Source organism: Trachymyrmex septentrionalis, unplaced genomic scaffold (assembly GCF_001594115.1).
Source record: "Trachymyrmex septentrionalis isolate Tsep2-gDNA-1 unplaced genomic scaffold, Tsep1.0 scaffold253, whole genome shotgun sequence".
Lineage (NCBI taxonomy): Eukaryota > Metazoa > Arthropoda > Insecta > Hymenoptera > Formicidae > Trachymyrmex > Trachymyrmex septentrionalis.
Genome location: NW_017305412.1, coordinates 67313 through 80060, shown reverse-complemented (window position 1 = coordinate 80060; position 12748 = coordinate 67313). Strand labels below are relative to the sequence as shown.

General features: G+C 34.0%; 3 protein-coding genes across 3 annotated transcripts in view; 2 read left to right on the top strand and 1 right to left on the bottom strand.

Annotated features, from left to right (window-relative positions):
- Nucleotides 1-3571, top strand: part of LOC108749046 (L-asparaginase 1) — a 5954-nt gene extending 2383 nt beyond the window's left edge. The window contains exons 5-8 of the mRNA XM_018487542.1: nucleotides 353-667; nucleotides 1047-1351; nucleotides 2128-2301; nucleotides 2979-3571. Coding sequence (XP_018343044.1) covers nucleotides 353-667; nucleotides 1047-1351; nucleotides 2128-2301; nucleotides 2979-3341 — 1157 coding nt within the window. The 3' untranslated portion in view covers nucleotides 3342-3571. The remainder of the gene's footprint in view (nucleotides 1-352; nucleotides 668-1046; nucleotides 1352-2127; nucleotides 2302-2978) is intronic.
- Nucleotides 3572-4514: 943 nt separating this feature from the next.
- LOC108749050 lies at nucleotides 4515-6456 on the bottom strand. Its single transcript, XM_018487546.1, has 4 exons — nucleotides 6208-6456; nucleotides 5882-6065; nucleotides 5622-5787; nucleotides 4515-5021 (listed from the first exon to the last, which is right to left on the bottom strand). The coding sequence occupies exons 1-4, from the start codon at nucleotides 6364-6366 to the stop codon at nucleotides 4865-4867; spliced, it is 666 nt and encodes a 221-aa protein (XP_018343048.1). The 5' UTR covers nucleotides 6367-6456; the 3' UTR covers nucleotides 4515-4864.
- A 1910-nt stretch (nucleotides 6457-8366) lies between these two features.
- On the top strand, nucleotides 8367-12746 carry LOC108749048. The gene is made up of 5 exons (XM_018487544.1): nucleotides 8367-8438; nucleotides 8996-9087; nucleotides 9322-9502; nucleotides 9806-9947; nucleotides 10389-12746. Exons 2-5 carry the CDS (start codon nucleotides 8996-8998, stop codon nucleotides 10787-10789), a joined length of 816 nt encoding a protein of 271 aa, XP_018343046.1. The 5' UTR covers nucleotides 8367-8438; the 3' UTR covers nucleotides 10790-12746.
- The last annotated feature ends 2 nt before the right edge of the window (nucleotides 12747-12748 follow it).

Sequence of the window (12748 nt, the reverse complement as noted above, 5' to 3'; positions counted from 1 at the left end):
TACATATAATCTATTATTATTCATCTATTATCAATTATTTGCAGATATATTAAAAAAAAGTGTTTAATTTTAAGATATTCAAATGTCTCCGTTTTTTGAACACTTAAAAATGTCTTAAACTTAAACTTTTTTAATAAACAAAACACTATGTGTATTTGGATTTACAATACTAAAACGTTTAAAATTACAATATCTTTTATTATTAAACATTTTGCAAAGATGTAAATTTACAGTGCACTTTTTACAGTGTGCTATAAATATTAACATTTTTTTTTTCTAAGAAAACATCTAACTTAATTAATACAATTTCCGAGACACAGCTAAAGAATTCAAGACTAAAATTCCTTCGCAGTGAACTATCGTTTGATTTTCCGTCCCTGTACTATGGAGAAGTTCTACGTACACGCGTCACTCAATCGAAACGTAGGCCTGCTCCGGTTATTTCCCAGTATCACTTCCGATCTGGTCAAGGTGTTTCTTCAACCACCCATCGAAGGAGTCGTGCTGCAGTCCTACGGCTTGGGAAACATCCCTACAAATCGCGATGATATCATCGAAGAGCTTAGCGCGGCGACAAAGCGCGGTGTGATTGTTGTGAATATCACACAATGTTCGACCGGATGTGTCTCGGATACGTACGAGGCTGGAAAATTACTCCAAAAAGCTGGTACCGTACAAATAAAAACACTGATTCAAAAGAGGATTAATCATTTAAACATATAGAGATCGAATGCAGCTTTAAATAATACTGAAGCTGAAACTTCCTCAAGATTATTAACAATTTTAATTCTTTATCTCTTCATTAAATTTTATCTTTCTCTTTTCAGTAAAATTACAGATTAAGATTGTAGAAAATGTTACGGAAAACTTGCGTATTAAAGCACGACACAGAGTTATAAACATAAATATTTTCTTGTGTTTAAAGTTATAATAGTGTTACGTATTCTACTTCAAATAAATTTTATTTTAAGTTGCGATAGCGTTACGTATTCTACTTAAGATAAATTTTATTTTAAGACTCGCAATAATTCGTTATCAATTTACAGGTGTGATATCGGGCTTTGACATGACACCGGAGGCCGCGTTGACGAAACTCGCGTATGTCTTATCGAAGAAGGATTGGGATACGGAAACCAAGCGACAAATGATGCAAACGAACTTACGGGGTGAACTGACCGCCGGTCGACCGCCCACAATACAGGATTGGGATCTGGTGGAAGCTGTCGCTAGCTCCTTGAGATTATCCTCAACAGTAGAACTTCAGGAATTGGGGTCAATCCTGTTTCCAGCTATGCTGAACGCCGCAGTAGTGAGACGCGATATTGTGAAACTCGAGTCTTTAAAAGGATACGTCAGTAATCTTCAATATTTAAAATTTTACGTTACTAATAATTATTATCTCTTTTAATAAGCAACAAAATTGATAGCCTTTGAAGAATATTATAAAAAATTTAACATCTTTAAGAGTCATTCTCTCTTTTTCACTACAATGTGTTTTCAGTAATCGAGAATAGATAAAAATGAATTGAAATTTTTAATCCATGCGTATTTTAATTCAGTTGAATGGTAAAAAACTTTTTTTTATTTAGATTCAATTGGATTCAGTTAGATTTAGTTGGATCAAAAAACTGCATTTTTTTTTCAGAATTTTGAATTAAAAGATATTCACAACGCATAGAAAAAGCTAATATTAGTTTTAGATTGAAAGGCATAGAAATGCGTTTCATGCATTTCTATAATAATAAAAATGCATTTGGATTGAAAAGAATTTATTTTAATGTTTCACGAATGCAAATGTAAAATAAAAATCTAAATTCATATTAAGCCATTTTAATTCATTCTTGTTTACTGAGCTGCATTCGTGAGAAAATAGTATAGTGTGACATTAACTGAAGGATTAGTTTTCTATCGTTGGCAAAGAGAATCTCAAACCTGAAGATTAAAATAGATTTATATTAATAAAAATGTTAGTCTTTGATATAAGTCGATAGTAAGCTAATTACACTGATTACATATTGACATACGGCAATATAATACAAAAATAATATACATTTACAGCGTATTACGGATGAGTTTCTGAATTATTTACTAATTAATTTATTACTCTAATTGGCTTTTTCTATTTAGGGCGCGGATATCTCGCAAGCAAATGCAGATGGTCGAACGGCTTTGCACATAGCCTGCTGCGAAGGAGACTTGAAAGTCGTGCGACGTCTTTTAAAAATGGGTGCAAATGTTCACATTAAGGATCGTTTTGATCGCACGCCTCTCACTGACGCGATCGAATACGATCATTATGAGGTGAGACTATTTTCCAGAAATTAAATCTGAACTCTAACCCTATCATATATCTTTATATATATTATAAAAAAATTTGAAATACTTAATTGAAATCACAAAATAAAAAGGATCTTGATGGTCTTACAAGAAGTAGTGTACACACGAATTTCGCCCAACTTTATATATGTTTAGTATTTCCACTATCTTCTACTAATTCACGAGCAAGTAGCACAACGCAATATTCAAATATTTGCGAGAAGTTTGCATTGAAAGTTTCTTACTGTTTTTTACTTTTTAAATAAACTTTTTTACAAAATTATAAGTAAATTTAAATAATTAAGTATTTAAATAAATAATTAGACAATGTATATAATAGAAAAATTATTATCTTATGATCATAATATTATTTAAAAAAGTCTGCAACTATACAAATAATATTAATTCACGATTCAATTAAAAATTCCAAAATTTTAGATACAAATTTCTCGAGAATACTTAAATATTATATCGTGCCACTTGTCCATGAATAGTAAGTATATTAAAACATATTTAAAGTTAAGTGAAATTCGTGTGTGCGTTATATACTTAGTTCTTCTCTTGTTACTTCATCTTTGTCGAAAGGTATCTTGTTTTAATTAGCGGATTAAGATTCCGTGATCAAAATATCATTGTTAAAAGTGCGTTTTATGATTTTCTAGATTATCAGGATATTATTGCAATGTGGAGCACATCTTCACGGCGATGCTGTGCTGATCAGCGAGAAGATGTGCATGGCCGCGACCACAGGAAACACGAAGCGTCTGCAGTCGTACCTGCTGGCTGGAGCTGATCTGTCCCAAAAGAATTTTTCTGGACGCACGCCACTGCATTTCGCTGCTCTTCATGATCGTACGGAAGCGATTGAGTTCCTGTTAGATCACGGTGCAGATCCGTATTGCCTCGATATACTGGGACAAACCGCGATGGATCTCGCAGAAGCTACGCGAGCTGCGAGAGCCACGCGTTTGTTAGCGTCTTTCAAGCAGAATGCCGTCCACGATGACGACAAAATTACAGCGTGAATACAAAATCTTGTATTGCTTGTCCATTATTTTAGATCCGAGTATACGTTGCTCTAACTTTAAACAAGACTTAAACTTTTTTCTTTCTCTTTCTGTCTCTTTCGCTTGAGAGAGAGAGAGAGAGAGAGAGAGAGAGAAGAGAGTTTTAAATCTCCTTTAAAGTTGAAGTAATATTGGTACAATCGGGTTTTAGTTATCTAAATCTGAAAATAATTATCTCAAAGGGATATCCAGAGTAAAACATTTCGATTGACTGTGAATTGTTCTATCTGATTCTTTCGATTTAAAATATGTATATAGTTTATTACTTATACTTTATTGCTTATAGTTTATTGCTTATCATATTGTAAGCGAAAAAAATTATTTAACTAGCTTCTTGAATGAGATGCAGTCGAGTTTTAAAGACTGAAAAGTACGTGACAGGATTTTGGAAAGGGACAGACGCGTAATGTGTGATCTGCGCAATAACATTTATGCTATATACTATCGAAATTGGTAAATTTATAATTTATAGAATAAATATATTTATAAAATAAAATGTATTTTACAATAAAGTTTATAAATATATATATATGTAGCATTTTTAGACGATTATGAATAAAAAGTCAACGATTCTCGGGAACTAAATTTTCTAGGAATCCTTAGAATCTTAGAGTCCTGGAATCTTAGATTCTGTATTATAATTTTGTGTCTTACTTTAATAATATTTGTACGATTTCATTATTTAAAATATAATATCAATAATAAAATAATAACCCTATAATAACTTTAATTAATAACAGCATGTGATCGTTTGAATTAATATTCATTACTTGCATTATAATTTAATTAGAATATTACAGCATTTATACGCTTTTTTGTATTAAATATATTTATTATATATTTTTAAAATAGTTTTTTTTCTTATGTACGTAAAAAATAATCTACTACTATTATTTATCTGCTGTGCTGACTAATTTTCTTCTCATATATTTCTTCAATTTTTTGAAAAGTTCGAATTTTTATATTTTGGAGAAAATCACGCAGAAAAATTTAATGTAAGCAAATCCCCTTAATTTATCTGCATGGTTCACGAAGAAATCGTTTATTTTAAATGAAACTTTTAAATAAATTAAATAAAACTGATAAATGAGGATGAATTAAGTATGACATCGAACTATATGTTTGTCAAAATAGCAGTGGTTTCTAACAATTTGCGTAAAAGCAAAAGTGAAAGTGCCATCATCTAAATATGCGACGAGGTTTCTCTTAAGCGCGACGAAATTTCACACCTCGTGCATCAGAATAATGAAGATCAGCCGTCCTGATGTAACTCATTCGTTACACTGTGAATGATTTAAAAATTAAACGTGAGACAGATTTGCCAGGTTAGAGGATTTTGCAAAATTTTCACAAAATTATTCACGACGCGTCGTTCGCTTCGGCAACAAGAAGATGTGTGATAATAAAAGACTACTCAAACACTGCCCATCTCGCGATCGATAATACCTTATTTACAATTTACAATTGCGAACATCACGGCATCAAATTACGCCGATTTGCGCCATCATACTTTTAAGAATGTTCGGTGTCACAAAGCATTCCTTGTAGATGCGACTGCAGTCGTGGTGTCCTTCTCGGCCTACTCTTATAGCTTCCTGAAGGACTGTGCCATTTGTGAATTCCTTAAACCACTTGTGACTATTTGAGATAATTAAGATAAATTCATATAATTAGAATTTAATTCCTTATGTAACAATTAAAGAATTTTTCCGCATATATTCATTTATTTGATTCAATAATCTTTATATTTAATTTTTCTTGATTGAATAGTTAATTTGTGCTTTGTTATAAATTTTAATGTCTTTGTAATTAGACGAAGCATAATATACGAGTGTAATTCTCAACGTAATTCTCATTATTAAGAAAAAAAAATAAATTTTTACTCTTACTTTAATCGTTATTTAATTGTAATGTATTTTGTCATTACTACATTAATGTGAATGATATTAATTAGTTATCTTACTCTTAACATATTACTTGTCGAGTTTGTTTCTTTAACATCTTTCTCTCCAAATTTAGCAGAGTTTATTACATATATATCCTATTAACTTGATTAAATTATTAATAATTGTACTGAATACTCATTAAATAAGCAAATAAATTTTTCCATCCAAAATAATATTATTATTTAGTTAATTCTAAATTAAAATAGCGGTTAAAAATCTCAAAAACATTTTATTTATTAATAGTTGTTAATTACTTATTATTATAAAAAATGATATTAAAAATTAGTCGTACCTTGATAATCCATCGATAATCTTATCGGTACTCGAAGGATTGTCGGAATGACTCGCCTCGGAAACGATGGTGCAAACAATGCGCTGAACGCAGGGTGTGATGTATCGATTGCTAAACACAATTTCGTTTATCGTATCTCCCATTTGCGACCATTGCGAGTCGAGACCTGACACAGAAATTCACACTCCAGGTAATTCAAGAATATTTACAATAAATTTATTATCTTAACACAGAGCAGTGAATAGTAATGAAACTCGTACTTCGATATTGCATTCCCGGGCCCGGCTTCGATAAGAGGGGCACCGCCAAAGTGAGAATGGCCGTTAGCACGCCAGCGATTGACAATCCTTTCGGGTTAACGTTAAGCAGTGGTAACACTTCGCCATTTTCGCTCACGTGATTCACCGGTATCGTGAAGAAGGGTACCGATACATCCCAAGTGATCTGGAAAATTCAAACGGAAAGATTTCTTTAAAGTTGAATTTTTCAGAAATGACTCTAAGTTGAAGAAAATCCGTTCAATTATATAATAAGATTAATTCACGTGTTTCAAAAATTTCCACTCAATCAACTTCGATATACTCACTTCGACTTCTCCACCTTTAGTGTCAAACGAGATGAACTGCGGCTTTTGGCCATTAAGATTCATGAACGTCCGTGAATTGCCGTCGCTAATTACTCGCACGAAGAACAGCGCGAAGGGTAGAAGAATCAGAGCGGCCGAATCCGTCGGTGTGGCCCTCATGTTCAAAGTCTCTTTAGGAATAATTGAAGTTAGGGACAGTTGAAGATAAAACGTTAACACTTGCTTTATCGGATTCTCGATATCCTCGACTTTCTGCCGCCCGCGAAGTAATGAAATGCATTTGTGCTACCCAAGTGCTTTTCAACGTTCCAGTGCAGCAGATCCCCACTAATTTGTCCCGTTCGTAACAGGCTCGTCTGCCCCTATCAAAACAGGAAATACCGATTTCTCGCGACGGAATTAACGAACCCAAACGGCGAAATCCAGAATAATGTATTATTAATTACTGTTGCATTTGGCGAGTCGCTTTTACATTTTGTCGCGCACCGGGGAGAGATAAAGGAACCCAATAATTATGAGCAGCTTCTCGTGACTTATTATAAACATAATTTTTCATCTGGTGCAACAGAAAAGAGCGAATGTGACGACGAGTCAATTAGAATTATAGACTCGGCCAGCTGTAACTTTCAGTGAATTTCCCGGGGCACTGTTTAGAACCGACTTCTCCCATCAAACTCGAAACGGGGGAGAACGCGACACGCGAGCTTCGCGAAAGGTGACTTTGATTCGCGCTCTGGCTTGTCCCCGTGCGATTTGTAGCGAACATGCAACGTATAGATGGAATTTCTTTCCGAGAAATTTCCGGAAGGATTCCGATATATGATCTCATAGCGTAAACTCTGCTACTTACATACGCTTTCGCGGTTTCTTGCATTTAAATCCTTAATCCTACTTTCGATCTTTCGTTTGGTGACTTTTTGATTTGTATTTCTTTGACTTTATCGACTAATCGTCGACTTTTATAAATCTGTTTAATATTTTTCTCCCCATACGAAAAAATGTAGGAAAGTGATATGAGCTAGAATTCTAGTAAGATTTATGAAATTGGCAAATCAATATATAGGAACAAACACTGTGTGTGTGTGTGTGTGTGTGTGTGTGTGTGTGACTTATGTAAAATTTATTTTACTTCTCTGGTAAATGAACGCTCGTCATATAATAAGGCTATATTATAAGGTACTTTTTACATTTTGTAAAATAAATTTTGAAAGTTATTTATGCGTACAATTTTTGGGGAATAGTATGATTTACTTTATTGTAAGGTAATGATAAGTTGAACGGATTTACCATAATTGTATTTTTTACCTTATACTTCTGATATTTTTACTTTCAGAACAAGTAAAGTTTGTCATAAGTCCGATAAAGATAGTCAGAATATTTTTAATCTAGTAAGGTAAAAATTATTCAACCAATTTTTCTCCGCATTTTTTTACTATAAATTAAAACTTGTTTCTTTTTTTGCAAACTCTTCTACAAATTTAAAATTTTTTTGTCTATTATATACTTTCTTGTCTATTATATGCTTTCTATCGATTTATTTTATTTTTTTTTTTTTGCAAAATTGGAATCATTCGGAGCGCAAATTATGTTAATATCATTCTGTTTAATCACGTACATTAACGATTATTAACAAATTTAACTTCATCTTTCCAAATCAAATTGCATCATATCGTTCTTTGAAAACTTCTAATCAAAATTAGCTACGTAAACAATTAGGTAGAGATACAAGTAAATAACTACCCCAAAGTTCCATACATTTCGTAACGCGCTACAGGAAGTCGTAACATGGACAAGATCACTTCAGCCACGAGAAGACGGAGACCAAAATCGCGAAATTTCGCATGTCAAAAGTCAGTGAATATCTTAAGAGGACATTGTTGACGGCCGGCCATTATTTCAGCCTCGGAATTTCGAACGAAATAATCTGTGATGACAACGTGGTTGCAGTTGTTGCAGAAGAAGAAGAAGAAACGGCCTTCTCTTTGCCCGCGACGACGAAGGCGACGACAAGGAGACGTCATGCATCACGAAGACTTAACAATGAAAGCGAAACCAGGGCTTCAATTATCATCCACGACTTGTGTTCAGACGAGCAGAGCGACTATATATGACTGAAAGCAGACATCACACAGTCAGTCCGTGACACTGAATCGCCATATCTCATCCTAGGATATATCTCAGTTGCCACGTTGTATCTTAAAGAATTCGCTTTTCCTTTATCGCTATCGAAGGTATTTACTCGATCCATTTTAAATATTTACATTCATATTCGCTCGATATATGTCACGAGAAAGTCTTCGGAAATTGTTACCTTGATTCATCATAACGCAATGTTCGCAAAGTATTCGAAAAGATCTATGACACATTTTAGAATTTTGGTTATTCATCTAACTGTAAATAATAAAAGTGCCGACTCAAACATCTAATTTTTGACAGTAGTTAAACAATATTTTTAGCTTTACAAAAAGATATGTTCATTGTTGTGGAATATTGTAGAGTACCATATTCGTACAATATTCATTAAAACATATAAATACTCTCTCTGCCGACATTTAATTTATTATAATATATTAATATATTAATATAATATGCGTATTAATCATTGGTTCACCGAGAAAAATGTCCGGTTGGATTAAAATTCTTAAAATAGACGAATCGGAATTTCCTGAATAAATCCGCTAGAATTCCAGAATTGAGGTAATCGGAATTCTGATTAATATAATCTTCTACTGTGTCTACTTTTAAAACCAGATATTTTTCTCAGTATTTATTTTAAGTTTTTTCTCAGATGACATTTTGTATCTCGCGAAGTTTAACCGTGACAATAATTAGCTGCTTCGCCATTCTGGTCAATTGCAGTCCGAAGTTCGATGATGGAGGGTAAGTCTCATTTAAAATTTTTAATAATATTTATAAGGAATTTGTATTCAATATCTTTTTACAATGTGTTCAACATTTCTTCCAAAATGTCACAGAAGTGCAAAAGACGCTTAAAAGGCATTGAAAAAGAACCTTAAAAATTAAAAAGTATTTAGATATATCTAAAGAGAAAATTAATTTTTTACCGTTAAAATATCTGTGTTATGTATCTGTCTTTGTACGATCTATCGATAGTTTTGTGCCGAGTTCTATCAGCTACATGGAAAAGCAGGCAAAAACACAGGATCAAATAGCCATGCCGTCTCAGATTCAACAGCACGACGAAACGTCGAAACGCGAATCCGAGACGAACGACATTGCAGATCGTAGCCAGGAGGCACGATTTGGTTTCACCAATGTTGGAAGTACAGGGAGCGTAAGTATTGGATCGAGTTTCTTTTCCCATCTTTTTCATATTTTATTACAGGTATCTATTCTTTTGGGACATAGTGCCACACTTCTTCTTTATCTCTTATTTCTACAATTTCTTTTCCCTCTTATTCCTTTCCCATCTCCTATTTCTATCCATCTCCTATAAAATTTTAGAAAATTTTCTTTAAAGTATTGTTGCATTCGATATTACTTTATCTTATTATTTTCTATATAATAATTGAAGTCAATTAATTGGAAACTCAAAGTGGCGTAATTAAATTTACGTAATCAATTAAATCCGAATCAGGGTTACGGCGTATCACCTTATGCGCCGGCGAAAATAGATCTTGGAGGACTTCTCTTGGGAGCTATCATAGGCGTGGGATCGATTCTCATCATCCCAAAGCTGCTCTATATCCTGTCGGGAACTTACGGTGCTTATGCCAGAAGTAAGTATTATATCCATTTATAAAATCCATGATATAGAAACGTATTCTTATATCATAATAAAATCTATATATATTGACTAAATCCCGCGTTGTTCATTTTATTTGTTCTTGGATTTACAAAATTCAAATTTCATAGATCTCTTCCTCAAACCTCATGAAGCTTGACATTTTTTCATTATCAAACATTAATCATTTCCACGCTGTAAGCCATTAAAGAATCTCAGAATATTAGTTGACGTGATTTTCCAACATCCATTCAACTTGATGGATTTCTGATTCGAAACTTGATCAAATAAAATATGGAAAAATTCAAAACAATATCATCCCTCCTTCTTTCTTCAATTTTCGTTGAAACAGAATTAATTTCAAATTTCACAAGAAATTTTCAGTAAACATTCCGTTCCTTATAGTATCCATAAAATGTATATCAATCCAACACAGGTGAAGACAATGGCTTCACGCAGACTCTGACGAGGATCGATGATGTCCTGGCTCGCCATGGCATCGACACGACCTCGTGCATGCAACGCGCGGTATGCACCTACTCGCAACAGGCGGCCGTCGCAGTGGGCGACGAGGGCGAGAACAACGAGAACGAGAAAGACCAGAAGGTGACGTCCTTCGAGAAGATAGTAAACACAATTACCAGCAATCAGGTGTTCCGCACAGCTATGCAGGGCACGGCGATCGAGGAAGCGGTGGAAGCCGGTACGAAGGGCAGAAACTGCTCAAGATCGTATCCACACTGCGGCTTCTCGATGGAGACCATGCTGTCGCTGTTGGCTAACGTCATCGCGACGGTGAACGCGCGCGTCGCGACGTCCACTGATTCCTCGTTGTAATATTGCTTATGTAATTTTTACCCTTCAGAGAAAGACGATTACAATTTAAATAGCAGATTAAATCATGGAAAAAGAAGAGAAGCGCATAAAAAATAAGCTCGCTGTATCTTGCGTAAGAAAGAGGCAAGATAAGAATTTAACAATTTAACAGGCAATAGATATGTAGAATTATTTATCATGAGCGGTGAAAGTCTCGGTAGCTTTTGCAGTACTTTAATTCGATTTGTACAACGATAGCTTCATCTTTATTTCGTCGAGATATACATTAGTGTGTGTCGGGTGTCTGTATGTATGTTTGCAAATTAACAAAAGTGAAACCTCGGCGCAACCCCCGTGCTCTCACGTGCGCTCAGCGTGACACGCTCTTCTTTCTCTCTTCGGTTACACATAGAAAATGTTATATAGTCTAATACGGCTTTCACATTGAGGAAAATAGAATCGACTAGAGTCGCGATACGGTCGCAGGCGCATCGCGCTTAACACGTGTCAACAATCAGTACAGGCACTGCCCATGACGATGTCGTATTTACTTATATGTTTATACAACATTCTCCCCGGACAACACAGCACGCATACACAGGCGCGAGGATGAATCGGAAAGTAAAGACACGATGGTTTCCCTACTTATTTCACTCTTCCGGTTTGTCACGGTGCAAGGCAACTTGAAAAAATGACTCCGTTTCAAGCATTATCTACCTAGACGTTATCGCCTAGAAAGTTAAATCGCACAATCAAAAAAGAGAATTTGAATTATTTATCTAGAAGGTTTGGAAAAATTCATAAATTAATGCAAAAGTTAAGGTAGCAGGTTTTAAATTTGTCCTTTTTTAACACGTCCTACAGAAGACGTGCTTTAAGTAGAAGAATATAATTTCTATATGTAATTACAGACACGTTAGTTGTTAGTTATAAAATATAAGAGACGTGTATCTTTACTTTTTCATTCACTTTCGCGTATTATTCTCGGAGCAGGACGTTCGTGTGCGAGGTATTGATTCTTAGGAAAAAAGGACTCGTTCTTAAAAGATACATTTCTACGCTCGGATTGTCTTCACTAGTGAATGAAGGTTAAATTATTTTCATATTTAATACGAAGAAAGATAAATATTGAATACCTTCTACACAAGGGAAGGCAAACAATGCGGAATGTATACTTAATTATTGAATATGGTATGCTCTTATAAAACGCGTCTATCGTCAAAATGACGTCAGGAAATCGATCGATACCTAATACTTAAAAATTAATAGTATGACAACAACAGTGCTACAACAATGTGTTATTATTAAAAGACTAAAGATAGCAAAGAACGTTCGTGTGAATAAAAAAGCACCATTCGCACGAAGATATCCTTCGTTCCTTCATCACGTTTCCAACATTTTACATAGAATTGGTCCTTGCAAACAGGTCGCGACTGAATCAATAAAGTATAGCGATACATTTCTGTATTCGTGCGATCAATATAGATTTTTCGGAATGTCGAAGTGCATTTCGAAAATTCTTCCTGGAACAATTTTATAAAATTCAACGTTAATTTCAGCAATAATTTATATTCTCTATCGATATTTTCGCGCACTCTGAAACTTCAATATTTACATTCAATAGGGATTTAATTTTATCGAGAGTTTAGTGAAGAACGAAAATATCTTAATGTCGATGTTACTTTCTTTGGAATTTCCTTATTACTTATTAAAATGAGCAAGAATTTCTTTCACGGACGACTTAACTTGACTTAATACTGTCGTTGAATTTATGTTGTCGCATTTTTATTGCTAAATGTGTATTATTGATAAATCTCATCGAGTTAATTCCGTCTTCGGAATACTCTCGATATATCTATATACTACCGATACTTTTTTTAGAAGAATAATATCTCTTATATACATATATATATATAATATATGCGTAAGAGCGTCGTATTCGATCGATCGAATAACTTTGTTACGAAGCGAATCACGAGT

Bases quoted from the DNA above. Each gene is read 5' to 3' on its own strand.
- LOC108749050 (XM_018487546.1), bottom strand. From the start codon at position 6,366: ATGAGGGCCACACCGACGGATTCGGCCGCTCTGATTCTTCTACCCTTC. The intron at 6,066-6,207 runs GTGAGTATATCG...TGAATTTTCCAG, and splicing joins CTAAAGGTGGAGAAGTCGAA to ATCACTTGGGATGTATCGGT. The intron at 5,788-5,881 runs GTACGAGTTTCA...TTTCTGTGTCAG, and splicing joins CCCGGGAATGCAATATCGAA to GTCTCGACTCGCAATGGTCG.
- LOC108749048 (XM_018487544.1), top strand. From the start codon at position 8,996: ATGACATTTTGTATCTCGCGAAGTTTAACCGTGACAATAATTAGCTGC. The intron at 9,088-9,321 runs GTAAGTCTCATT...ATCTATCGATAG, and splicing joins CCGAAGTTCGATGATGGAGG to TTTTGTGCCGAGTTCTATCA. The intron at 9,948-10,388 runs GTAAGTATTATA...AATCCAACACAG, and splicing joins TTACGGTGCTTATGCCAGAA to GTGAAGACAATGGCTTCACG.